The 27,578-nt window shown below is 43.0% G+C and overlaps 3 protein-coding genes across 3 annotated transcripts in view; all 3 read left to right on the forward strand.

The window, feature by feature from the left end:
- The first annotated feature begins 4,779 nt into the window (after window positions 1-4,779).
- Window positions 4,780-5,953, forward strand: LOC311493936 (transcription factor HES-2-like). Its single transcript, XM_084552758.1, has 4 exons — window positions 4,780-4,907; window positions 5,011-5,106; window positions 5,218-5,305; window positions 5,409-5,953. Exons 1-4 carry the CDS (start codon window positions 4,818-4,820, stop codon window positions 5,735-5,737), a joined length of 603 nt encoding a protein of 200 aa, XP_084408884.1. The 5' UTR covers window positions 4,780-4,817; the 3' UTR covers window positions 5,738-5,953.
- Window positions 5,954-6,601: 648 nt separating this feature from the next.
- LOC311493780 (cytosolic acyl coenzyme A thioester hydrolase-like) lies at window positions 6,602-19,101 on the forward strand (the record flags this gene model as incomplete). The annotated part of the gene is made up of 4 exons (XM_084552564.1): window positions 6,602-6,606; window positions 10,013-10,130; window positions 10,405-10,639; window positions 18,562-19,101. 4 exons carry the CDS (start codon window positions 6,602-6,604, stop codon window positions 18,669-18,671), a joined length of 468 nt encoding a protein of 155 aa, XP_084408690.1. The 3' UTR covers window positions 18,672-19,101.
- Window positions 18,732-27,578, forward strand: part of LOC311493781 (cytosolic acyl coenzyme A thioester hydrolase-like) — a gene marked incomplete at its 5' end in the record, with an annotated part of 39,982 nt that continues 31,135 nt past the window's right edge. The window contains 3 exons of the mRNA XM_084552565.1: window positions 18,732-18,776; window positions 19,173-19,284; window positions 19,456-19,542. Of these exons, the coding sequence (XP_084408691.1) occupies window positions 18,732-18,776; window positions 19,173-19,284; window positions 19,456-19,542 (244 nt within the window). The remainder of the gene's footprint in view (window positions 18,777-19,172; window positions 19,285-19,455; window positions 19,543-27,578) is intronic.

The raw sequence follows: 27,578 nt of genomic DNA on the forward strand, positions 1-27,578 counted from the left end.
ATCCAAACCTTCATGGCCCTGTGTGAAAAAGTGTTTTCCACGCCTGTGCTCAGTCAAGAAATCACTTAAATAGGATCAAAAGATCCCTTAAAAGCTAAACATCATGCTGAGATCCAAAGAAATTCAGGAACAAATGAGAAAAAAAAGTAACTGAGATCTATCAGTCTGGAAAAGGTTATAAAGCCATTTCTAAAGCTTTGGGATTCAAGAGAACCACAGTGAGAGCCGTTATCCACAAATGGCTGAAACATGGAACAGTGGTGAACCTTCCCAGGAGTGGCCAGCTCACCAAAATTACCCCAAGAGCGCACCGGCGACTCATCCAAGAGGTCACAAAAGACCCCACAACAACATCCAAAGAACGGCCACAGTTGCCTCAGTTAAGGTCAGTGTTCATGACTCCATCATAAAGAGACTCCGCAAAAATGGCCTGCATGGCAGAGTTCCAAGACGAAAACCATTGCTGAGCAAAAAGAACATAAAGGCTCGTCTCAGTTTTTCCAGAAAACATCTGGATGATCCCCAAGACTTTTGGGAAAATACTCTGTGGACTGGCAAGACAAAAGTTGAACTTTTTGGAAGGTGTGTGTCCCATTACATCTGGCGTAAAAGTAACACCGCATTTTGGAAAAAGATCATCAAACCAACAGTAAAATATGGTGTGATGGAGGTGTTCTGTTGCTTCAGGACCTGGAAAACTTGCTGTGATAAATGGAACCATGAATTCTGCTGCCTACCAAAAAAATCCTGAAGGAGATTGTCCGGATTGTCTGTTTGTGACCTCAAGCTGAAGCGAATTATTTATTATATATATAACAAGATGCTTGTTGCAGATGCAGATGTACTTTCAGCAACAATTCCAGCCTTGAGTCTGTATGGGTAGCTTAGTATCAGCTTTTAACTCATTTTAATTTTGGGGCAACATGCAGCCCAATTTGATCCCAAGCAGGGCTGGACCAGTAACAGAACAGGATGATAATCTTTAAATAACGGCAACTCCAGACTTTTTCTATTTGTTTTAGGGTTAGGGTCAATGTTTGCATTTAGTAAACTATCCTTTAAATGAAATGAAATTTCTTAGGAAGAATAAGTGTAATTTGGGCACGTTGCTGTCTGCTGTTTGGTTATAGGTCTCAGTGTTGTGTTCTGTCCTCTTCTCTTTCTAAAACAGTGGACAAATTAGCAATAGCAGTTAAATTTCATTGAAAAACTGCAGTCTTCTATGTAAATTTTTGCACTTTGCAAAATTCATGCTGTGGGCCAGATTACACCCTCTGGCGGGCCGCATGTTTGACACCTGTGCTATTCTGTTTCAGTGAATTTTTCTTTGCATAAAGTTCTTGTGGGCTGCACGGTGATCATGAGTAGACATCTTATTTTCCAGTCCTAGACCTACATTCTCAGATCTGGTTTTGTCTTTATACGTGGACCAGTTTACTTACTGGAAAACATCTAATCCAGGTGGCATTTTTTTTCCCCCTGCGGAATATTTGGCTGTGCTCTTTTAGCCTCCACCCTCTCAATCTTTCCAGGGTCTACCGTAGAGAGTCTCCATGGTGCAACAAACTGTAGGTGGTAGGTCTACGTCGGTATGACCTGAAAGCTTCAGAGAAGGGATCTTTCTCATAGGTAGTGGAAAGGCTAACACTTTCCCAAGTTACCAAGTTTGTCGCTGTCCAACAAAACCAAAATGTACTGCAGCTGTGGTGACATAGTTTCAGCATTATCTAGTTCATACAGGCTTTCAGCTGTTTGAGTATCAGGCTCCTTTGTCGTGGCATTCGTTGAATTCTCAATCTATGAAATTGTGAAACAACAGTTTTCCTAAGAGGTGCAATGCTTGAATTAATTCTAATCTGCACTCAAAAGCGATAGCTTTCAGGGTCAGGTCTAACTCCTCAGCTTCAGTTCAACCTTTCTATTGTTGCTTCATTGAATGTGGTTTACTTTAAGGTACTTTAGGGTACTGACATGTCTTCACAAAATCTTCATCATGACGAATATAAATGGGGAGTACAAATTTAGGAGTTGTGCACAAGGATCAAATACAAGTGTGACAACTTGACAATCAAAACAATAGGAAGATTATTTATTTGAAATGTTGTTCAGCTGCAACTGGAGTATTATGTTTAGCTTCTACCACAAGGTTCTGTTTCATTGTTGGTGACTGTGAAGCTGTTTAGATCTCTTGGTGGCCACAACAGGTGCTTCTATAACATTTGACATAGCTGGACGGGGTGTTTTCCATTGTTTGAGACTCAAGGAAAACGCCCGATTTGTCTCAGCTCACACCACGCTGCGGCAAAAGTCACTGCTCCCCCCTCCGTCCCACTCTTAATTCCCATCGAGTGTCGGTACATTTTCAGACAAAGGCTCCCTGTTATCCGGCCTGCACAGATGGGTTGCAGACGCCGAATTTGCTTGGAAAAAGACAAAAGAGGACTCTAACCGTAAGAGCAGAACCTAGAAGAGCCGATACCCCCCTTCGCACACAACACGCACACACACACACCACCATCATCATCATCATCATCACCACCACCACCACCATCATCATCATCATCCCTCGATCCCAGCGGGACGGTGAGGGGCGCGTGCAGCAAGTGTGCCTCTCAATTTCAGCGCAGCGCTTGGCTTTGTTGAAGTACCACGGTAGCATGTTTGCATGATGCTGACCTGAGCTTTTGTGTATTTATTTCAAGTTGTAGACAGAGACATGCCACTCCGAAACTCGTCCCTAATTCCGTATTGGCACATTACAGTACATGTTAATAAAAATGGAGTTAATCTAACTGCATGAGTGGTGCAAGGTGGAAAATGTAACTTAACTTTAACTTAGCCCTAATCCTTTGACTAAAAGAGTGAGGAAAAAAACATCTGACTGCACAATTGTGTTACTAGTCTACTATTGTAGAGCTTCTCCCGTTTTGTGAAACCTATATAGATGGGTTATGCTCACGGATTGTGTCTGCGTAATGCTCCATCCAAAATAACCTTGTCGACAGAAGCATGCAATATGCTCTCCCAGACAAACATATTTCATCCTCAACAACAGATTGAGCTTTAAGTTTCGTCTTCGTCATCTACCTTTGATAAACAAGCATTTCACGAAAGCTTGGACGCTGAAATATCCAAGAGTCAAGCTAAAGGAGAGACAACTGCAGCACGGGGGGAAAGGGGGTGTGAGGGGGTGGGTGGCTGGAAGAATGGTTTGTTTTCTGTTGGACACTAACAGCATGGACCAATAACAAGCATCCAGATGGGATACCCACGCCAAAACTGCGTGGAGATCATGTGTCGTGCGTAAAGTTTATAGTAATGCACGAGTATATTTGTGTGCGTGCGTGCGCGCGCATGGATGAGAGATGGATAGATCCACTGTGGGACAGGGAGACTAAAGATGCTGGTGCAGGGCAGTGTGGGGGTGGGGTCATTAGTGGAGGTTGGGATGGGTGGGGTGTGGAGCTCTGTAACAGACAGCCATCTGGTCCCCGTGGCGCGTGCTGCGCGCGTGGTTCCCCCGAGTGCAGTGGCATTTGATGGGCTGTCATGTCTCTCCAGTTTTTATTTAAAATCTGGAAATATTTGAAGTTTCGTTCCAAGTCCGCTTGACATCTGACAGGATATCGAGCTTGGTGATCAAATGCATTCATTGCAGGGGATCGGTCTGTATATTTAAAAAGTAAAATAACCTTAAACGCAGGGTCATTTTATATTCTGTTGATGCTATTGTGATTGAAGGAAAAAAAAAACAAAAAAAAAAACATGCACGCTCTCGACCCACCCCGTTTTCAGCCCCCCCACCTCCCTGCATGAGGCGTTAGCAGCAGCAGTGGGATACACCCTCCAGGTAGAGACTCCTCCGGGCAGCAACTGCATAAAACGTCATATGCAAAACTATTGTTGTCAAAATCTAAGAGCAGATGTTATTTGAAAGTAGCGTGGCTTGGGTATGTGATTGGGGAATCTGCTTCGGTGTGGACACTCCATACATGCAAGCCTGACCCCTGCCAGCGATGCATGTATTGCACACTGCTGTTGTGGACGTGTATGCCAATGTTTATGGAAAATGCAGTGGGTGGTATATATATCATAGGAATATACAAATAAGACTGGGGGGATTACACACAATCTTTTAGAAAACGGTCAGAGTGGAACACGATTTTCAGCAGTTAAAATAAAAAGGCAAAAGGACAAACTGAGAATTAACATTGAGAATTAATATTGCGGAGAGATACTATGTTATCAATGCAATGAGCTATTTCACAATTAAATAAATAAATCAAGGCTATACAGCACACATTTTGCTGACATTCACATCTGAGCTGTGCGTAATTACGCACAAGTCTAAACACCACTTCAACCGATTCAGTCAAAAGTATATATATATATAAAAAGAAAGTTCAGTCGTGCTTTATAGTATTTTATGTAAATTAGAGCGTTTCGAGGATTGAGATTAGGCGTATGAGGACTGGCTGCATTCAAACTTTAAGCGTCTTTACGCACACATTTCTTCGGCTTTTTGAGGCAGATCTTGTTTAATTTGGTCCCTGGATCATAACTCAGACAAGCACCGCAGATGCGCTTGGGTTTACGAACCAGACAGATGGTTATCATACTAAATGTGATGCTTTTGTGTTGTTTTTCATCGAATACCGGGCCACTCCAAATCGTTTTGTTTCGCTTGGGGGCGTGCCCGTGACGCACGGAAACCGACGCCACGGACCTGGATATATACCGCAGCTCTCGGCCGTTAGAGCCACATCTTCGCCAGTACCATTTCTGATCGCTTCTGTGGCAGAAAGACGACGCTGAAAATGTCTCCTAACATGAACTGTGAAGCCCTCCAGTCCTTTTCTCCACGGCTAACTGTTGCCAAAAGAAAAGAAGCTCTTGAGCTCAGAAAGGTAAGTGAAGTGACTGAATTTTGCTACATTTCTTTCAACATTTTCACTTGTATGTTACACACAATGCAATGTATAGATACTAAATGCCATGTGTCTTTTCCAGACTATGAAACCGCTGATGGAAAAAAGAAGGCGCGCACGTATCAACGACAGCCTGAATCATTTGAAAAGCCTCATTCTTCCCCTCACGGGCAAAGATGTAAGTTATTTCAATATAGATTTTCACTATGTGAATTTTGCACATGTAGTAATGTTAAGACGGTGTTTGGGGCTATCTGACTAACATTTTCTTTTTGTTTGTCTTCTCCAGAATAATCGCTATTCAAAGCTTGAGAAAGCTGACATCCTGGAAATGACCGTGAGGTTCCTCAGTGACATCCCCCCCATTAACACAAAAAGTGAGTCATGGTTTTCTCTCTTTCGTTTTTCCTTTTAAATGTTCGAACAATAGACTCCTGTAGCTTTGGACAACAAGTCTAATATTTCTTTGCCTTTTTTCAGACTCCGCAGACAATTACAGAGAAGGCTACAAAGCCTGCCTCCAGCGGGTCTCCGCTCTGCTTCCCAAAACGAGCCTGGATCAAGACGCGTGCCAGCGGGTCAACGCTTACGTTCAGCAGTCCATGTCCTCCACCGTCTCTCCAACCTGCCTGAACTGCTGCGCACAGAGCTCCAGAGCGTTTCCTCAGATCCAGCAAAGACTTCAGAGCCTCAAATCCAGCTTCGGCTCCAGAATGGAGAGCCAGTCCCGCAGCTGCAGCGCAGTGGCTCCCAGCCGAGCTCAGTCAGGGCCTCAGCCTGCCAGCGCTGCAATGTGGAGACCTTGGTAGATTTCTTTCATGTTAAAGTGACGGATGTCACAAAAACTATGAAAAGACTGTAATGTTTGATATTGAAACCACGTTGAGACAGCGTCGCTTGTAAATATGCACAGTGATTCACCGCGATTCACCGCTTCGTTTCCGCTGCTGAGAAGCCAGTTTCCATCGATAAATCGTATAAGTTGAGTATTATATACTTCGGTTTTGCGCACGAGTCTTTTGTCCCGTATAAGTTGGCAAATTTAGACGGTCGTATTTTCTTTAAATCTGCATGTATGTATACGTTAAATATTTAGTCCTCTTTGTGGACTAAGTGATTAAGGGCTATTGAAACAGCCCTGTAAGACCCAAGGGGTCATTGTATGTATGAATTTGCACTTCTAGTCTGTGCAGATGAACTTTGTAGACATCATATGTCTCAGGAAGTATCTCTGTTGGGATGTGTTGTATGTTTGCTATTTTCAGCAAATCTTGTATATATATATATATGTTGAACACAAATAAAGCTACGATGTCGTGGTTAGATCTTGTTTTGTCCATTTGTTCAGACTAAAAATAATCATGTTTTTAACTCACTCATTTACACCCATAAAAGTTAACTGTCAGAAAAGAAAACATAATATATATCCTATACTTTAAGGCAGCAGAAACGAAAATGGTTTGAAGATGCCTTCTTCCACACTGGATATATATATATACATAAAAAAGTCAGACTTAGAAATGAGAGATGGTGCAGCAAATATAAAGAAGCACATGCTGTTTAACGAACAAAGGCTTGTGTGATACATCTGTCAGGCTTTTCCGAACAAGATAAAAACCGTTAGACAGACTCTGGGATGAATGTTACGGTCAAACGCGCCCGCAGCAGGCGTCATGAGGTACTGGTCCTGAGGTCTGTGAGTACACGCGGTCTCTGCTGCCCTCCACTGGCTGTTGTAGGTAAAGACGCTCTGTTCACGCATGCTTGTATGAATCAGTGACCACATATTCACACTCCATACAGTTTGTGTTGTTGTTATAACAACATCTGCTGCATGCTAAATCATATCCTAAAGAATTAGAATATTTCTGCATGCATGCATAAAGCTTTATAATTTGTTTTCTATTAGGCCCAGCTTCCAGACAGACTATCCAAAAAAACAAACAAACACAGCTAATACGCAGTGCATTTTCTCAAGAAACTATGAACCATAGAGACCTTGACTGGTCTGGCTTCCATGAGACCATGAAGTTGTGGAAAGCAAAAGTTAGCTTCAATCTGTGTGGTCACAAAAGAAATAGGATTCAACTCCTCGGCAGGCTGGCCGTGTAAAACCGCTAACAGAAGCAGAGACATACTGCTCTGTCACACTTGATATGCGTCATTTTCAAGGTTCTTTGATGAGCAAAACACATAAAGCTCCATTACCCGTTCCTCTGCCAGATGCCACTCAAAACATCACAGCTCTCCTCTTCTCATATCAAGCCAGGTATTGCATGTTTTCCATGGCAGGTACTAGGTGGTGCTACTGGGGCATCTTCCCCGTCAGTGCTGCTCTAGTGCAAGGAATTGTTGGATTCTGTCATAGCTGAAGTACCGGCTGCATGGTCACTGTCTTTAGCACTGAAGGAAAACCGAGAGCGTAGTTTGTTTCTGCTCTGACATGGTGGGCTGACTTTACATTGGATGCAATGGACCTTGTGGACCCCTCTAAACTTGCATTTTGAGATTTTCTGTGGGTCCAGTCTGCCTGTTAGGAGGTCCATGAGTTTCATGCACTGATTTAGGTGACCAAAAGATGAATGGGCGAGTCATAACCATTTGTTCTTTTCATACAAGTACCATTTCTACGTCTGTGGAGGTTCTCAGTCACCCAGGTAATGGTACATCCACGAAAATAAAGCTGAAACAAGGGTAAATGGACTTGTTTGACATAGATTGCTTCATTTCAAATTGGAAAACCCCTCTCTGAACAGGGGAGGTGAATTGAGATATAATCCTACAGTTTTAACATCTGTCCCCATAATGTTCCACCCTATTCACACTTTGAGACTTTTGTGTTTGATAATGGGTCGTTAGAGTACCATTCATTGAGGGAAGAAACCAGGTTACAAGTATCTGGTCATTACAGACCCCAGTCATGTGAATTTGAGGTGGGCACCACCCGTAGATGTTCCAAATAAAACCCCAACACTCCACTAGAACCATTTAGAACCGAAGAAGCTACATGGATTAAATGTCTTCAAGAAACCCTAGAAGTCCAGTTGCTCTTGTTTCAGTTTGTTTTTTGGAGGCTTCAGCTTTAGCTCACTCAGACACAGTCTCACAGAAACGTTTTCAGGAAACGTTGTATTTCTGGTGTGACTTCACCTGCTACTAAGGTGCATAGAGGAGGAAAAGAAACTGTAGGGAGTTTTTCCATGGGCATACACTATTTTTTAATAATTAGTTTACACTTCCCACTGTGGTGAACAGCTTAACGCGACGTGTGTGCAAAAAGGCTATTGACAGTTGATTTGAACATGCTCTGTAAGGTTGTTTGCTGTCCGTGGCATCTCCTCTCACTGTGTGCGTCGTGCCTTTTATGAATGCCGGGCTTACCAGGTAATGCAAGACTGTGTGGTTTAAACAGAGCAGAGAACACTGCAGATGACACAAAATCCCCACGACACCAGACAGTGCTTTGCTGGGTTCTCACCATCGCTGCTCACAAAATGAAACCAAGATATGATTTTCTGAAGCTAATTCAGCGTTCTCTTCACTATTCTTCTTGGACCAGGTAAAAAGAAAAGCCTTTGTTTTAGCAGGAAGAGAGATTTTATTGTGGTTAGTTGTTAGTTACATTGTAAAGGTATAACTGGCCATATGGCACTGATATAATATAATTTCTAATCAGAATTAATGTTAAACAGATAAAAAATAAGTGAGGTCTAGTGTGTGGGTTGACAACTTTGTTCTAAAATTGCACACTGTGGTCTTTATATAAAATCCTGTGCATTCTAGATGTGTTATAATAATGTATGTGGAGATATTTTCTAGGTCTTTCTCACTGACTCTCACCAATCTGTGACTGGAACTACACACACAAGTTCCTGTCCTGGTGCTGCTAGAGGCTTACGTACATAAAAGACACAGACTTTCACTTTTAACTCAGTTCTGGAAATGCTACTGCTTTCATTTCCTGTCTTTGACAGTATTGTCCCTGGCTTTGTGTGTCCGTGGAACTATTTCTTTTTATAAAAGAAGTAGCTGAATCAGAGAAAATGTATATACTACAGATACACTGTTCAGCCACGACATTAAAACCACTGACAGGAGAAGTAAATAACATTGACCATCTTGTGATTATTCAATGTTCTGCTGAGAAACTTTTGGATCTGACATTCGTGTGGATGTTACTTAGACATGTAGCACCCACCTAGACCAGACCGGGCACCCCAACAGCCCCCTCCACACCTCATTTATTCACAAATCATAGCACCATCTAGAATCGGCTTAAGCTAATGTCTCTTTCTCTTCGTAACTCACTAAAAGCTTCTCACAGCAGCTATGTAAACAGGGAGAACCTTCCTTCGGTACACCATTAGGTGTGAGTGTTTGATGAATGCCTACCTTACCTGGTAATGTAAGATTTCACTGCAGTTGTATTTACATGGTGGAACAGGCTCCAGCTCCCTCGTGACTTTCCAGAGGATAAACGGTTACAGAAAATGAATGAATGAATTTACACAGTGACAAATTGTGTTAAATATTAACCCCAAAAACCTTGCTATAGGCCTTTGGGTCCTATGGGTTGAGGGGAGGGGCCTCTGTGGATCATCCCACAGAGACTTGATCAGTTTGGGATCTAGTGAATTTGGAGGCCGGGTCAACATCTTGTGCTGTTCTTCACGTTTTTTTAAATTTGTTCCTAAACAGTTTTTGTGTGTATGCCTGTGTCAGGCTGCATGGGGGAAATTAAGAAAATTACCAAACTTAACTAGGTATCCCTTCTTTACAATCACTTGCAAGGGAAAAGAACAAACTACACAGAGTCAATGAGCAGAAGTGTGAGATGTTGTAAGAGAAAGAGGAAGGCTACTTTTTTGTCATAACATTATGTTTGTCATGCCTCAGCATGTTTTTCCTGCCTCAGTTGGTCAACACTGGCTGCTCAGGTCTTCACTTTCACGGTTTGGTAGTGTTATTTTTATAGTAGGGTGCCAGGAACTCTTACAACATGAGGCAATAATCCAAGAATCTAGCAACACGTGCCATGAGCCTGCTGTCAGATCCATAGTTAACACACTCTCTCTTAGCCACAGGATCCTGAGGCCAGAAGACAGCAATGCTTCGGACACCGTCCACGGCGGCGTCGTCCTCAAGATGCTCGAGGAGGCTGGGCGCATCGTCAGCATGCGGCACTGCAACTCACGAAACGGGGTAACGAACAACCACCACATTCTCTGTAAACTAGGTTATTGTACTGTTGGTGAAAGAAAGCACCACAAGTCCTCTCCACAGGTCATGATTATGTACATTTATACAAACAACACAAAATAGATCAACATATCAACTTAGTGGATTAAGAGGGTAACCAAATGTATGACTTAAAAAGTCAGCCAGATGTTTTTCATTATGGTCTTGTGTTTGATGCTTATTCTTCCATGTTCTGATTCTTTGCTAAGGTTTCAGGTCTGCCGTTTTTCCTCCATAGGACAGCTGTTTTGCAGCTCTGGGTCGGATAGAGCAGGCACACTTCCTGTCCCCAATGTTCGCCGGTGAGCTCGCCCATACCACCGCTGAGATCACTTACACCTCCAAGCACTCACTGGAGGTTCAGGCCCAAGTCGTGGCTGAGAATCCCATCACAGGTGACTCATTCTGCAGTTTACTCATAGATCACACATGCAGTATAGCAGAGCTGAGGCCGTCCTTGCACTGTTGGATGAAAGGAATATGATATTTAAGATATATAACTTTAAATTGGACATATTGACATATTCAGTTTCTCCACTCTAGTCTCTCTGTCCATTTGTTTTGATGACTATTTTTAACGTGACAAAAGTGCAAAGATGTAATCAGTGCAGGGATGAGATGCTGCAAAACGTTAAAACCTAACTCAGCTTTAAACCTGTGTTATGAAGAGCATAAGTCACATGATCTCCTAAACTCCACTGCGGTGTCTACTGTAAATTTCTGCCGTGTTTTTAGCCTAAATCCCACTCACACGTCTTGTAGAAATCAGAATAATGGCACTAGGAGTACACAGTCAGCTTCTGAAATCCCCTTACCACATTTATTTGTAAACTCCCTTTAGCAGATCATCTCTTAATACCACCGTTCCTGGATCAAAATCAAATCTCCACCAAATTTCACACCCTGCTGCACTAAGCATCATTTTCTCTTTATTCATGCCAGTCTTTGTCTAAAAACATTTGTGCAGAGTCAGCTGATCATGCAGACGCCTGCATGCATTTGGGATTTATTGCACTTTATTACTTTTCTCCTATTTGAAAGTTGTTTATTCAACTGGTGGGGAGTTTAGGAACAGCTGTGAACTCACATGACTGGGTTCTCGTCACCTGAGTGAAGGATTTTAAGATAAATCCTTATATTGTTTTTGATTAGAATTTGGCTCTGGACTTTCATATGAATTACGTGTACGCCTACTCTCGTGCTGTCATTCATTTGCGTTTATTTTTGTGTTTTAGAAAGTACCATTTCATGTAAATAAGTTTTGGAAATGAGCTCACCGTGTTATTCTCCTGTTTGATCAGCAGAGGGCAGCGCACACCAAGTGACGGCGCTTTAAGCGGCTCATAAAATCAAATCGCTTCTATGAGGCGCTGCGTAATTGATAAAGATATTGTTGGTCTGTAATTGTCGTCTATCATCAGGATTACTGCATATTTAATGTGTGCTATGCTATGCTATGTCTGCACACATTAAAACTGTGCACACACATATCTGCGTGCAGCCTCACACACAGAAACACGCACACAGAGTCCCTCGAGTAAAGATGCAGGGAAGACCACACTGGACTGACCTAGCATTATCTCTGGACCTTTAAATGCCAAATGGCCAGTGATGCACAGACTGTAAGGAACAAATGTCATGTGCTGACTCTACTCTGAGTTAATTCATTTGAAAGTGGGAAATCTAATGTATTTCTTTGACCTGTGGGTTATGAATGTGTCCTTAAGAACACAGGTGGAGATTTTTGACATCAAAACTCAAATCACAAATTACTGATTGTTGCTGGAAGTGAGGCATTAAAGCAACCTGTCCATCTTCCACTGACAAGAACAAGAAACAGAGAGCGAGAGAGAGAGATAGAGAGAGTCAGAAATGGGAGTGAGACAGGTTCGAGGCGTGTAGCAGACAGACATGTCAATGGGTGAAAAGATAGCAAAGGGAATGAAAGAGAGTTGGGAAGAGACAGAAAGAAGGATGAGGGAAAGGAGGTGTGAGAAACAAAAGAAGTATCCCCTAGACAGCCGTTGCCCTAGCAACAGGCTTGTACTGGTTGGTTGGCTGGTTGCTGGGCTGGAAGCAGGTTGATGGAGGCGGAGGCAGAGATATGAGGTGACAGGTGGAGAGCAGCATATATATACATGCAGGCATCAGCACGGACAGCCCGCTACTGTACATGACCTGTGAGGAAGGACCCCTGAAAGGAAGAGATCAGGAAGAGAGATTATGGGCTGAACACACTCAGGGCCGTGTTTGACTTTATGCACTTCACGGAGTTTAGTTATAGAGTTTATTATCCAGTGCAAATTGTAATTTCTGATCACCTTTAAGAACCACTAATTAGGATTATCTGCAGCATTTTTACATTTAAGTAAATAGTTTTGAAGTGTAGGTTTAGCGTCAGGTCAATGCGGGTGCAGAACAGATTAGCGTAACTCAAGGTGGTGGCGAGTTCCTCTGGGACACCAAACTTTTTCTGCAACATCTGTAAAGTTTCTGTCATTTGACCACATTAACTTTAATGCATTAACACTGGTAAGGCAGGAGGAAAAAAGTATGACACATAAACCAGTTTAAACCGAAACTGAAAGGGAATAGCTGCACGTACATAGAGAATCTGAAACACATCTGAAATCCATCAGCCTTGAAAACAAACGGAGAGCCAGAGGAGGAGCTGCAGCAAAGCTTTGGATGAGGTCATATCTATAGGAAGTGGGGCATATGTAAAAGTACCACTGTATTTATATATATATATATGCATGCGTACATGTTTCTTCGTCAGTGCACCTTGACACCGCTCTTATCCATCTATCGCATCTGATAGAGATGAAGTCAGATGTGTGGGTTTCCGTTGTTTGCCGTGCACTTGGATCCATAGCTGTGCCAACGCGTGTTTGCATGGTGCATGTACACTCGGTGGATGCATGTGTGCTTTCATGAGCGTTTGGCCCTTTAAAAGGTTCCTGCGGGGCCGAGGGGGAGGAGAAGATAACGGGAGCAGACATTATTTGCTTCTGTCATGTCGGCTTAGCATCAGGCCTCACACACTGTGGCCCAGTCAGCCACGGACGCCGAGTGGATGTACCTGCACACGTGCTCCGACACGACGCATGCACGTACTCGACGCACTGACGCACACACACACACACACACACACACACACATATGGGATCGGTGTGCATTCAGAGCCTCCTATGCTGACATATTCAGCACAGAAAAAGTCGCACACCCTACCTGTTCTCACACCCACGCAGATGCACACCGACGGCACGCGCTCTGCTTTTGCCAGGACTGGCACGGTTTACATATTACTGACCAGAAGATCTTTTCCAGAACAAAAACCTGCATAGTTTAGGTGTAGACTTAAACATTGTATGTTTTATATACATGATTTTGCACGTCTGATGGTGTGCGTTTGTGTAGCCATGCGTGTTTTAGTTGCTCTGTGCATATTGTAAGCACGCTCCTTGTATATTACGTTCTTTGCGCATGCACCCATTTATGTTTATTCACGTGTTTGTGTGTGCTGGGGGAGGAGGGCGAGCACCCAGGTTCCACAGTCAGTCAGGCAGCATCTCGTCAGGCAGGCAGGCCTCACTCACAGACCCCCAGGGTACGGCTGCCTACTGTGGGCACGAGCCGTGATGATTGTCCCCGCTGGGGCGACTGCACATGCGTACTATCGTGCACATGCGCGCTGACTCTAAAACCTACACACACACCACAGCGCACACAGATGTATATATACCCACATAACGCGCACACATGCAGTACATAAAACAGCACACCGCCATGCTCGCACTCACACACAGACACAAAGATCTGCTCAGCGCAAACACACAAATGTAAAAATAAAAACGTTCGTTCTTGCTCACGTACACAACATTCCCACAAAAGTAATAAGGCTTGTGTTGCATGCACGCTCAGGCACACATTTGCATAAACACAGCATGCACTGAGTGTACCCCCAACAACACACGGACATGCATATGCAGAGCTGAGAGCAATGCATTGTGGGTTGAGGCTTAAAATACTGTAAGCGTGACAGTTCCTGTCATGATCATGGTAGGTCACATAGATACACACACAGAAATGATGCTGCTTCCACATACGCACACACATTTAAACTGTCTTGTTTTAGTCTCATTTAGTCTGGTTTTTAATTGTCACACACAGAAAGAGGAATGACATGTGTGATTTTTTTATGTGTTTATGTAATTAAACCAAGATTAATCAGGGAATAATAAATGTGAGACGCAAATAATAAACTCAGACCTTTAACAACAATGTACAAGGGAGTATATGAGGTTTGTAACCGGACACCAATACAGAATAAAGGTTAGCTGAGTGAAACAGAGAATTGTTTATGTAAAACTACCCTGGAGTCTGTCAGCTGCGGAGCAAGCTTTTTGTCTCACAGCTGGACCTCTTGGATCAGAATTTTGCTTGAGTTCAAAAACATTATTCACTTAAAATACGCAGCAATGTTTAAACGGGTGATGGGTATTTGCTTTCCTCTCAGAAAACTGTCTAAAAAACTCTATTTTTGAGGTGATTTCATCTATTCCTATCAGGGTGCAACATCCCACAGAGGAACTATAGTTAAGAGTAATGGAGCCTTGGCTCAACACAATGGAAAATCTGTGGTTTTGATCATGGGGCTCGAGTGCCACGAAGGGTCCTCTCTGCACTGTGTCGGAGCCTGGAACATGCTGTTCAGGAAGGAGGAAAGAAAACAAGATTTTTATTTTTCCACTCTGAGGAAGAATTAAGGGGTAGTGAGTAAGAGACAAAGGGGAGAGCATAGGGGTGAGTGAGTCAAAGACAGTGATAAATCAAGTGAAACTGCCAGAGGTGAAAGAAATGGATGTGGGGGAAAGTGGTTGGGGCAAAAGGTAGAAGATGAGAACTCACAGATCTTAGTTCAGACTGGGATCTGACACTCTTTAAAGTCACTGGGAACAGAAAATGTGCATTCGGGAAATGAAGTCATGATTGATCCCTTAAACTTAGATTAAAGGGGATTAGATGATGCATAAATCGCGCTGGAGGGACCGTTCCCCGCACTTAAGCGCCCATGTGAACACTCAAATCAGTACTCAAAAAACATGCTCTAATTTGTAATTAAATATGACAGAGCAAAGTGTTTGGGAGTTTCTGCTGCTTATAATGTAGTTAAAATAAGCACAGCCTGCCCGTGTGCATAAGCCTGCTCAACAACATGACTTGTTTTGTAGTTAATACCTGATTTGCTGGATTCATGTTCGGTAATCAGCTCATGTTTAAAGGTTTTGGGGGAGACATATCAGCTTACGTTAGTTGTCTGTCATTATGTTTGCTGTGAAGTCAGCCACGCGGCGGCGGCGGCGACGGCGGTAGTTGGGCTTGTTTGATTTGTAATAACCTCCCTGTCACGTAGCTACTGCCGTCCTCTTGCACATGGATGCACCCACTGCACCTTTGCATTTTCATCACACACCTGTCTTCTGCTCCACCGCTGCACTATTAATTAAAAAAAAAAAACTGCCAGGTGAGGTTTGCCTCAGCTGTCACGGTGCCCTTTTACATACATGGAGCTCCTGGTATAAAGCTACCTGTTAAGAGTGTGGACGTCTGAGTGAGCTGATTAGAGGAACCTGTGTTCATGATGGATGTAGCCAGTACTATTCAGTAATCTTAATTAAGTAAGCCAGCTGTTCCTCCTGCTAGAGCCAGGCATGCAAACTGGTCAGGGGTCAAAAAGGTGAGAAGAGTGTGAAGAGGGAAATGGCCACGAACACCCCCCCCCCCCCCCCCCCCCCCCCCTTGGTAAACAGAGATTTACAAAGACAACAGACTACAAATTCACTAATTTTTACCAAAAAAAAAACTTTTGAAACTGTTTTTCCTCGGGCCTGAAGGGCATATTTCACTGCCGGGCCTTTATTTTACTCAAGCACATCGCGGTCCAGGCCTTTATTGGAAGGAGGCCAGAATTAGAGGCAGGCCTTAATTTCTATTTGAGCAAAACGAACTACGAGTAGAATGAATAAAAACAAGATTTTGTGTCTATTTGAACCTATAAAATACTAGGTTCATTTATTGAAAACGTACCGTTACCATAACATGGTATGCATACAGAATATTAACAACAAATGAGCGGCGCGACGCGGTCGGAGCGCACTGAGGACAGTGAGTCCGCTGCCGGTCGGCAGTCGCGCCGGGAGCGAGTGGGACCCGTCCCTCCCCGCACGGAGAGAGGGCGCAGTGAGCACTGATTCCACGACCCCAGGGACCCCAAGTGAGATGCGGGGGGTCGCTGTAAAGCTCGCGGCCGGAGCCGACGAGCCACCTTCGCCCCGAGCACTTCCAGGTCGACCCAGAGCCGGTCGCGGCGCACCGCCACGGAGGAAATGCGCCCGGCGGGGGCCGGCCGACGCCGGGGAGAGGTCCCGCTGAGGGGATCCTCCCACACCGTGCCGCCGAAACCCTGACCCGCCGAGATGACCGGCCTTTATTTACCTCCGCTGACAGCGAGACCGGCAAATGTTGGAGACCCGGCCGCTAATGGAATACAGGCCAATATTAGAGGATTTACGGTATATAGAACATTATATTATTATATTATTAAAATATATTAAAATAAAAGTCAACGAGTAGGCTACCCCCCCCCCCCCCCCCAAATATTTTCTCCTCGGATTTGCACGAATCACATAAGTCACCCAATTTGGATTGAAAACGGCGAATTTCGCCGAAAGGTGAGGAGTTTGCATGCCTGTAGAGCTATTTATTTATCAGTTCTCTGTAACATGTCATACAGAAACCTACACAGGTACTAAGCCCAGGCACTATTTTCCAGGCATTTTACAAAGCTAACAACGTGAATTATAGATGGTAAATATTGGACATGTTGCACACTCTAGGCTGGGCTGATACTGCCAGTAAGATAAGGAGTAACATATGCTGTTTTACTGGATATACTGTGAAGCATGCAGGAAGCAGTTCAAACACTGGCATTGTCTTAATTTGACACAGAGGGATTTCCAATTCAAAGCCAGCTCTCTGGTTGTGTTCCGGTCAAATAGGTCATCAGTCGACCTGGGAACGGTTCTCAGGCGGCCGGTTCAGTCCAGCGCTTCACCCTTTTCTCTGTCTTTTACTCCTCTTCTCCCTCCCTCCCTCTGCCCTAAACACAGTTCACTTAAAAAGGTCCAGTAGGAGCTAATAATAGACTGGAGTCGCTCTGTCTTGGGTGGAATCAAGGATATGTAAATATGCTTCCCCTTTTTCCTGTGGGCAACTTCCTGGTTGCTGGCAAGGGCGGCAGCCAATGAGAGCAGGAGGAGGAGGAGGAGGAGGAGGGGTGAAGCCTGGTCGGCATGGCAACGAGGCCTAGCTGTCTGGACAGTTTTAACTCTGGTGTAAAATGCAAATGTTATTTCCCAGGAGTGGCCTGCCTTAAGCTGCTGCTCCCACTCTCTTCTTTTAACTTCACATGCCCTCGTGGAAAGTCTCCGGCAAATTTTTTGTCATTTCTTTTTTTTTTTTTTTTTAATTAAAGCCAGATTTATTCATAAGACAACCTATTTTTAGATCAGTATTGATGCTATTTCGATCAACTTGACACCAGCGAGTATTAAAAGAACTTTGACTCTTAAAATACCAAATGAGTCCGTGAGATGTTGCAGCCTTTTACAGTTCAAGATCGTGATTTCATTCCTGCCTCCTGGCCCTGTGCTGTCTTTAATCTGTGCCTCCTTTGTGTGCCGTAACAGCACCACCTCAAAATAGCCCCTCTTTCTCTGTTAGCGAATTAAGCGGGAAAAAAAAAAAGTGTGGGCAGAATGCAGCAGATATCACTATGACAACCTCTCCGCCCGAGATGCTATGAGATGTCATTTCCACGAGTTTTGTCTCCTGATCTTGGGCTGCTTAACCTCCTGTAGGAAGGCAGAGCTGATGGAATACGCAACATAAATATTTGTGAGAGAGAGTTTAATAAGTGTGTTGCCATGGTGTTTAATCCATTTTATAATCGCAACATAAAAAAATGCAGAAAGTTCAGGATTTGGGGATTATGCTAAACCTTGGTGAGTTTAGTGAACGTGAGCTCGTGTGTTCCCGAATAGACGAACGATCGTCTTTTGAACAAAGTCCTCGTTTGTTTTCTGCGTCTTTTGTTTGCATAAGAAAGACTAATCTCGAGGCAGCGCCAATGGATTCGTTAAAAACCGAACTGGCTTTTATTGGGGGGTGTTAATAAAAGCGTCTGTTTTGACAGCAGCTCTTTTCAGAATCGTTCGCTCGATTGTTGTTTTATTTGAAAGCCGTGTCAAAACTTCTTGCCTATTGGTTTACAGTCACACTGTAAAATTCATCACTGACACTCTCATTCAGCCTTTTTCCTCTGTGACTGCAGGTTCCAAAAGGCTGGCCAACAAGGCGTCGCTGTGGTACGTCCCCTGTTCTCTACAGGATTTGGACAAGGTCATGGAGGTGTCGCCCATCGAGGTACATCGAGGCGTTTAATTATGTCTCCGCTTCTTTCTGTTTCAGTGACTCTCTCCTGGCTCATGTATTATATCAAAAATGACCGAAAGCAAAGGTGAGGGCATCCACAAGAGAGGTCATCTGGTCAAGATACAAAAACACTGACATTTAATAAAGTGAAAAGTCAATTTCACTCATCTTTGATTGAATGTCAGTGTCTTTCAAGTCACTAGTTTTGCTTATACTGCCTGTCTGTGAAGGTTCTCGGTCATCCAGGTCATGGTATATCCAAAAATTTTGAGTAGCTTTTTCAGTTCTAAGGGACTGGTGGGAAGTTGAGGTTTAAATAGGAACATCTGTGGGTATAGCCCATCAGAAACTTGCTTGACTTGTTTCTGTTAACGACCAGAAACCAGAAACTAGTGTCCATTAACGCTTTTTGGATACTTACACTGCCTGCACTCCTGCTCAGACTGGTGTTGGAGAGGATGCATGTGTGCACCTGTGTGTATGCTCATTCTGTATATATTCTGTCTGTAGTATGCCGCAGAGCAAGAGGCGGTGGGCAGGAGGCGCTACGAAGCTCAGAAGGTTGCGAGACTGGAGGCCAAAGCAAGGGCTGAAGAGATGGTGCCACCTCCACTCAATCCAGGTAACGCTTATCACCAAAGTCCCGATCCGAGTAAAAACAGAATTAAAAATCTGAGATGTTCTCTAAAAATATATATTTTGGGAAGCCCACAAGACCAACATCTGACCTACATCTTTCTTTTTGCATTTCTTTTATTGAGTGTTTGCTTTCGTGTGTGTGTTTGCACTGCAGAACCCCACACGGTTGGCTTTAGCCAGACCAGTGTGATCCAGTATCTGTGCTATCCAGACTACATGCTGCATGATTACATTGATGGAGGTGAGTCTGACTCTTTTTTTTCCCCGTCATATGTTTTTGAGCACTTAGGAGTAAGTAGTCTTTTTTTTTTTTTTAATACTGAAATGCGAGTGGAAACCAACTGAGAATACACACCAAACTCTTGAGAGTTTAGATTTTTATCCTAAATTGTGTCTGGATTCAGGAATAATTTGTTTTCACACCAATCGCCGCTTGATTGGGTCTCATATCCCCTCATAAAACAAGTTCGGACAAGTGAGTAAAGCTCAATCACCTCACTGCTGAAGACCAACATATTTTTGTCTTGTGTATTTTGTCTGTGGGAAAAAACAAATCATAGCTCAGGGATCTGTGAATTATAATAAATTTGTTTGAGGTTTTTCTCTCCTGGTGATTCAAAAAGAACAGCAGCAGTGTGTAGGAAGGGATCTATTTGCAGAAAAGAAATGCCAAATTCATAATTATGTTTTAATTAGCGCATATTAGTCATTTTTAACTATGAACAATGGTTTTGTTAGCTTAGAATATACTGTATATACAGGCAGCTGGCCCCCTTCCACAGAGCATGCTATTTAATGCCGCCGTGTTTCACTACTAGTCCAAAATGGACAACCCAGTGACTGGATCTAGCACAATACATTCACCTTTTATTCTGAAAAGCAAATCTCTGGTAGATGTCATGGAAATCCTGCACCCTGACCCTCTAATTAAATTTTTAGAGGTGGCCTAAATATTCAGAATCCATCTGCAACTTATTTATATACTGTACATAAAATATTCTCTGCAGTTCAGAAAGGGGTGCATAGAAGTTTGATAACACATGCAGCCCCTCAATCAGTTCCACTACTGTGACACGTGAACATGGTGTGAATTTTATGCATTACATTCTACAGTTCTAACTTTATTTGAGGGGTTCTTAGTGAGCTGTTGTGCCCCCGTGAGAAACTTCTACATTTCTGCATAAAAAGTGACTCACGGCATCTGCAGATTTTCACATAAGTTGTGTAAGTAGACAAAGAGAGCCCAATTAAACTATTGAAATATTTCACTTGTGCATTCATTTATTCAAGAAGATGAATCATGTGTGCATATCTGCGAGTTGCAAAAGTAAGTGAACCCTCGCTTCCTGTATCTGGTGTGACTGCCCTGTGCAGCAATAACAGCAACTGAACATCTCCGTTAACTTCTGATCAGTCGTGTACAGCGGCTGAGAAGGATTTTAGCCCATTCCTCAGTACAGAACCATTTCACTTCTGAGATGTTGGTGGGTTTCCTCACATGAACTGCTTGCGTCAGGTCCTTCCACAACATTTCTATTGAATTAATGTCCAGACTTTAATTTTTAACATTCATTTTGCTCTTCTTTAAACATTATTTTGTAGAATGAATTGCGTACTAGGGCTCTTGTCTTGCTACGTGATCCAGCATCACAAAAGATTCGGTCCTGACTTTTTCTTTTAGAATTTGCTGGTATAATTCAGAATTCATTGGTCCATCAGTGATGACAAGCCGTCTTGGCTCAGATGCTGCAAAACAGGCCCAAACAAGGACATTATCGTCCTCATGTTTCATGGACGGTATTAAGTTCTGATGCTGGAATGCAGCGTTGCTTCGTCCTCAAACATGAGCCTTTCATTTAAACCAAATAATTCCACTTTGGTTTGATCTGTCAACAAAACATTTTTTCCAGCAGCCTTCTGGCGTGCCCACAGGATGTTTAGAAAAGTACAGTTGGGCAGAAATGTTATTCTCTCGGAGAGCACTGTCTTTGTCCTTGCCACTCTGCCATGTACACCATGGTTGGTTAGTGTTCTCCTCACGGTGGACGCATGAACATTAATATTAGCCTTATATTATGAGAGAGGCCTTTACTTGCTTAAAAGTTACCCTCTCAGACTATTACGCGTCTTGTTTCTAGAGTGATCCTTGTTGGTCGACCACTTCTGTGAAGGGGATCTTAAATCTCCTCCATTTGTTCACAATCTGTCTGACCGTGGATTTGTGGAATCCAAACTCTTTAGAGTTAGTTTTGTAACCTTTTACAACTTGATGAGCTACAGTAACTCTTTTTCTGAGTTCCTCAGAAAGCCCCGCAGTCCGTGCCACAAACATGTGTTGCGAAGATCAGACTGTGACGAATTGCAGACTTTAAATAAAATAAATAAATAAAACTCTTAGTACATTAACTGGAAACACTTCTTAACAGATGGACTCTAATTTAGCTTTGAAAATAACTCGCAACCCGAGAGGTGCGCTAACTTTTGCACCTCACAGATATGCAAAATACCAAAGCGCCATAATGTTTCTGTTTCATTTGTTTGATTGGGTTCTCTTCGTCGACTTTCAGGACTTGTAGGGAAATCTGCAGGAATGAGGGGTTCAAATACTTTTAAGCAGCTCTGTACGTGTTCCAAAAAAATAATAATAATAATAATAATTACCTGCACTGACCTCTCTACAGCCCTGAGCAGTGTGCCCATTCTGCTAAAAAAACAACAACAACATTTTATAATGCTTTGACTTTCATTCAGAGTTTAAATCACACGATGGGACTGAGCCAGCGCTAGCAGCTGCTGACAAAGTATTTCTGAGCCCAGTGTTCCCAAGATACTGTCCGTCACTGGTTTTCAGTATCTTTCATATTTCTTTGTCATATTCTAACAAAGAGCTTATGTGCACCATAGGGCTGTTTAGTATTCAAGTCAAAAGGGACAGGGCCAGACCATCCTTGACCCTGGTACGGTATAGAAATCCTGCAGGGAAGAGGATGAAACAGAGCCGCCTACGGTGGAGAACATAGAGAAAACCACAGCGTGTGTAATGTACTTACAGTATATACACTGTATGTGTGTGCCATTTTAGGTATAGAGATTAACTGTATGTTTAAAGTAGTATTTGTACAGAAGAAGTAATACCAATCCAAAGCCCTTCAATAATAATTTTATAGCTTTATGTATGTTCTCTCAGGTGAATAGATGAGAGATATACTGGTTTTTACAACCTGGACCTTATTTCTGGCATAAAATACGATAGTTTACTCACCCATATAAATTTTGTGTCGTTTGGAAGATATTTAGATCCAGCAGAGCGTCGCGTATATCCATATAGTGGGAGTGACTGGGGCACCGAAACGCAGCCTCTAAATAATGCATTATCTGCCGAGAAACTCGTTCATTTCACCAATATTTTGTTATGATACACTAGTGCTATTCCCCGTTGAGTCCGGAGTTACCTGTTATCATCATCCGGGGTCTGTAGATTGACCTAATGCGTTATTTAGAGGCTGCGTTTCGGTGCCCCAGTCAGTCCCACTATATGGATATACGTGGCTGAGTAAACGATCGTAGTTTATGCCAGAAATAAGGTCCAGGTTGTAAAAAACAGTAAGTCCCTCTTAATGTCGTAATGGGTGACGATTGTTCTATATTTAGAGTATGTGTGCACTGTTGCGTGGCTTAGACTGCTTGTTGTTCTGTGTAACCTGCACAATGGCGAAGAACAGAATGACAAGAATGACGTTTCCAATTCTGTGCTTCAAGCCAGTTCAATGAGAGTTTCACCCTACTTTTAGCACGTTAAAACATCTTACTTGACCAATTTAACCGTCCATAAGTAGAGAACTTAGTTTTACTTGGATGCTAATTTAAAAAAAACAACAAGCTCTTGATCTGAAGCAGATATTTTCATGTTTTACAACCAATTAGCTTCCAGTTGTTCTTTTGCTGTTCCCCTATGCTGCATTGGTTTCTTAAAAAAACATTCAATGTATTGTAGAGAGAAAAAAAAATAAAGAGCAAAGCCAACCAAAATTAAAGGCAAATTAATAAAAGGAGTGTGTTTCCAGACTTGAATGTTTAGCCACCCCTTATCAAAAATCTGTTCTCCCGATACCGTTCGGGGCGCTTTGTAACAAATCCAACATTTTTTTTTTTTATCAGCGCAGACCAGATGCTTTTTATCAGTGGAGGTATATTGTTTCTGGCTCACACTGCCATGTCTATTGAGGTCAGCCGTGTAAGGAGGCCATCAAAGAGACACCGGCATGGTGAAAACAGAAGAGAGATGTTGACTGAGAAAGAAAAGGGAATGAAAAGGAGACAGGGCAGGATGGCGGGATGGGAACAGGAGCCAGCAAGGTGGCACAGATAAGTGCTGCGCGTGTCACGGTTGCCTCTGTAATTTGTGAGGTTTGCTGAGAAATCTGTCCGGTGCAAATGTGGAACAAGCGCACACTCGCTCTGCCGACTCTTTCTGTACATGCCATTGCTCATTAGGCAATGTTCTCTGTTGTTCACTGCTGCTGCTGCTGCTGCTGCTGCTGCTTTCACTAGACTTATTTTATTTACGTAACAAAGTCGGGTCAGGCAGCCCGAGCGCTTGGGTCTCTTTCTCTCAGTAAACTTCCACGTGGAAACGACTACTAGTCGATTCACTTACTGTATTTTCTACCCAAAGAGACTCAAAGCTCAAACACACAAACTCATAAGAACAGGCACGTTCAAAATCCAGTCTCTTTAGGCTTTATTCAAAATTCCACTGACGAGTCCTGACTGACTGACTGACTGACTGACTGACAAACGGTAAGCAGACACAAAATGTGACAACACACCCATCTCGGCTGAGACTTGACAATTATGTCACTGACACTAATGTAGGATAATACAGTCGTGTCATTTTAATCCCTTCTGTTTGACAGTTATGTGGGATCCCATTCTGGGTTGTGTGGGCACGAAACTCCTCATTCAGGAAGTCATTATTTCATTATTTGGCCTCAAAATTCAGATATATTCTTTATTTATTTTTGCTTTTTACAATGCAAAAATAAATAAATGTCCCAGTAAGGGTTGTGACGGTTCAGACTATTAACTGAGCATCTTTGGAATTAAGGCTTCAGCAGCACAGCTGGTTCCTATCGTGCCTGCAGGAGTTTCGGGGACTGATGTCAAAAACTGTTCCCAAATATCACCCAGATTAAGAAGCAGCAGTTTGAGACTTTTGGGGAATGGATCCCATGTGCAGTCGGCGCGGTCGATGGAACATGTACCGCTGTTTGACAGTGGGAGCGGAAAATAGCGTGCGTGTTGTGTTGAAAGCATTCCTGGTAAATTTGCAAAGTGTTTGCAGCGCCAGATGTTGGGAGGTCGAGGCCCGTGCGGTCGCCCCTCAAATGGTAGACACCTGGGCACGTGGTGGAAATCTCTAGCAGAACAAAAGGACATTTTCTAAATCCTGGGAAAGATCAGAGGATCAGAAACCTTAGCCCGAGTGCACCACAATGCCCTTTAACTCAGCAATCTTCCTTTTACGTCTGCTTTTTACTTTTCTTTCCTTTGTTGCTTATTCTTTGCCATATGTTCACCTCTCCTCGTTATCTCATGCTCTCTCTTTCCCTCTCTCTGCGCCCTCTTCATATTCTAAGGAAGTGTACCACTTGTTTCCAGGGAAACAGCAGCTGATCACTACAGGTGGACATCACTGCGGACAGAATAAAACTACTGGAGCAAAAAAAAACAAAAAACAGAGAGATTTAAATATACACTGATATTTGTTGTAACGTGTTTTGCAAGGTTAGTCCACAAGGAGATGTGTGCAGATAATGTTTGCTTTCTGTGCACGCGTTAATGCCTGTGTATGCACTGTGGAAAGGAGAGGAAATGAAAAGGTGCGCCTGTAAAATAGTTGCTGCTGCACAGATTTAATACAGGATGTGAACTTGCGCATGAGACATGCCAGGGAAAGACGGAGCGTAGAACATCTATCGCGGAGGCTTTATATTGTCTGTCCTCTGCTCTGATCTCTGCTCAGTGAGTATATAAACATGTCAGCGGCTGAGACAGAGGAATTCAGGGAGACAGGGATATGTCCGCTGGAGCTTGTGTGATCGACCTTTGTGTGTGTCTGTGGATTGCTCCTTCTGTCTTGGCGGCCTTCTGTCCTTCAAAACAAACATTGATTGAGATATAAAATACTGGATAAGGTATACGTGGGGGGAGGACTTTCCTAGACTCTTGGGATGAGTATTTAAAGATTGTGATAAAGAGTTGGAAACCACACTTACAATAGACTTGCTGCGTTCACAAAGACACTGATATATCTCTAATAATCATAATAACAGCCCGATCAGAAGAAAAATGACACCTGGACAGGAACTGACTTGGCCAGATCGATGGGACTGAGAGGGGTGGTGCAAACCTTTGATAACATCTTCAATAGCAAAACATCAGTGCCAAACAATCACGTAAATGCTTGGTCCGACTGTTTATCTCTCGTTGGAATAAATCAATTCTTTCTGTCATCTATTGGGCGAGTTTACAGGAAGGACAGAAACATAGAAGGTAGCAAAACAACGAGTTGTTCAGATTTGACACTCCACTGTGAGCACAAATACTTTCCGCACTTTAACCCTTTATAGGGCACTCAATTAAATACTTGGAAATTCAAAATGTCAACCCTATTGTGTTATTGTTAATCATCATTTTCATGTAGAAAATCAAGGTGAATGAAGTTACCATTTATGGTTCCTTGCCCTTAAGTGGTAAACAAATGTAAACATGTATTTAGACCATTAGAACATAAGTGCTGTGCATTAGCATTAGCAGCCACTTGTCAACATACACATTATCACATTAGAAAACGTTAGGCCTCTTCTTTGTGGTACCTAATGAAGCAGTTACACTCAGCGTTCATGCAGAGGTGGACCTTGCAGACCACATTGGACCCTGATTTGACCTGAGAAGGTTGCCTTGATCTTTACTGATACAATTTAAAATGTGTGCAGAAGTTACCAAACATGGTTCCTTGCCCTGTAAAGGGTTAATAAACTTTAACAAAACAGTCATATATTGAATCTCTACTATATTCAAGAAATACTGTCCATGATGAGGAAACCCGTTAAGTTAAAACAGTGGCTTCGCAAACTGGCCTTTGTGATTTACTGTAGGTCCAAGCTCCACGATGCTAGGAGTGTTGCAATTATTTGCAAGTGAAGTTAGCGAGGAAGCCCAAATAGGGTTGTTTGTGGTATATGTGCAGGCAACCCTAAGCTGTCAGGTAAGACTGAGCCAAGGGTGCTTTAATGAATTGAACCAAAAACACAGCACAGCAGCTTCGCCATGTTCAAACCAGCCATTAATTGAAGGGAGAGCTTGTTTGCTTACTACACTGACATAGAATCAATACGAGAGAGAAAAGGCACCAGCTTTAACTAACTGCATCGAATTGATTCAACACATCAGCAGCCCAAAGATCGGGATGGTAAGGCCTTGTTGGACATTTTATGAGTCTGTGTGCATATCTAACCCATGTGGACACACATGTTGGGCAATTTTCTCAACCTGTCACTTGTCTTTCAGTTTTCAGAGAATGTTGTTGCACATGCAATAGTTTAGGTTTATGTTTATTGTGTAGGTTTGTTGGCAAAATGTGTGTCCTGGTTATGACACAGGGGTTCAGCAGATGTTTCCTATTCTTGACACTAATAGGCGGTTTCTGCGTCAATTTGACGTCATAGCTACGGTGACAGCCCAGACCCTACGCAGACCGTAACACCGTAGCTTGACGTGAACCTCCCCAGAAATGTAACTACATGTCATGGCAACGCAGACCGGGAAAGAGCTGTGATTGGTCCGCTTAGTTATTTCTAGCTGCTTCTCCATCTCCACAATTTTCGGATTGATTGTTTTGGATCAATAAAGATGGAACACATCCAGGAAAGGTTAACTGATGAGGTTCGGAGGTACAAACATTTGTACGACTCGTCTTCGGCGAAATTTCGGCAAAGGTTTCAGTCGCCATCGTCAAAAGTGAAGCAGGAAGTGGAAACAAAAATGAACCCGGCTGGCAAAAAAGACAGAGCACCAACTAGTGTCTAGGTGGTGTTTTTACAGAGTGAGCCAGACTGACAGGCTACGTACGCAGGTTACAGAGTCTAGTCCCGCAGTACTCTAAATGAGCCTTAAGACGTGTGTTCTTCTGTTGTCATAGTGTATAAGTACAACAGCAGCAAAACTCTTTGCTCTGCACTCCATCAACATACATTATATCATATAGTAATTTAA

Source organism: Chelon labrosus (genome assembly GCF_963514085.1).
Source record: "Chelon labrosus genome assembly, chromosome: 10".
Classification (NCBI taxonomy): domain Eukaryota; kingdom Metazoa; phylum Chordata; class Actinopteri; order Mugiliformes; family Mugilidae; genus Chelon; species Chelon labrosus.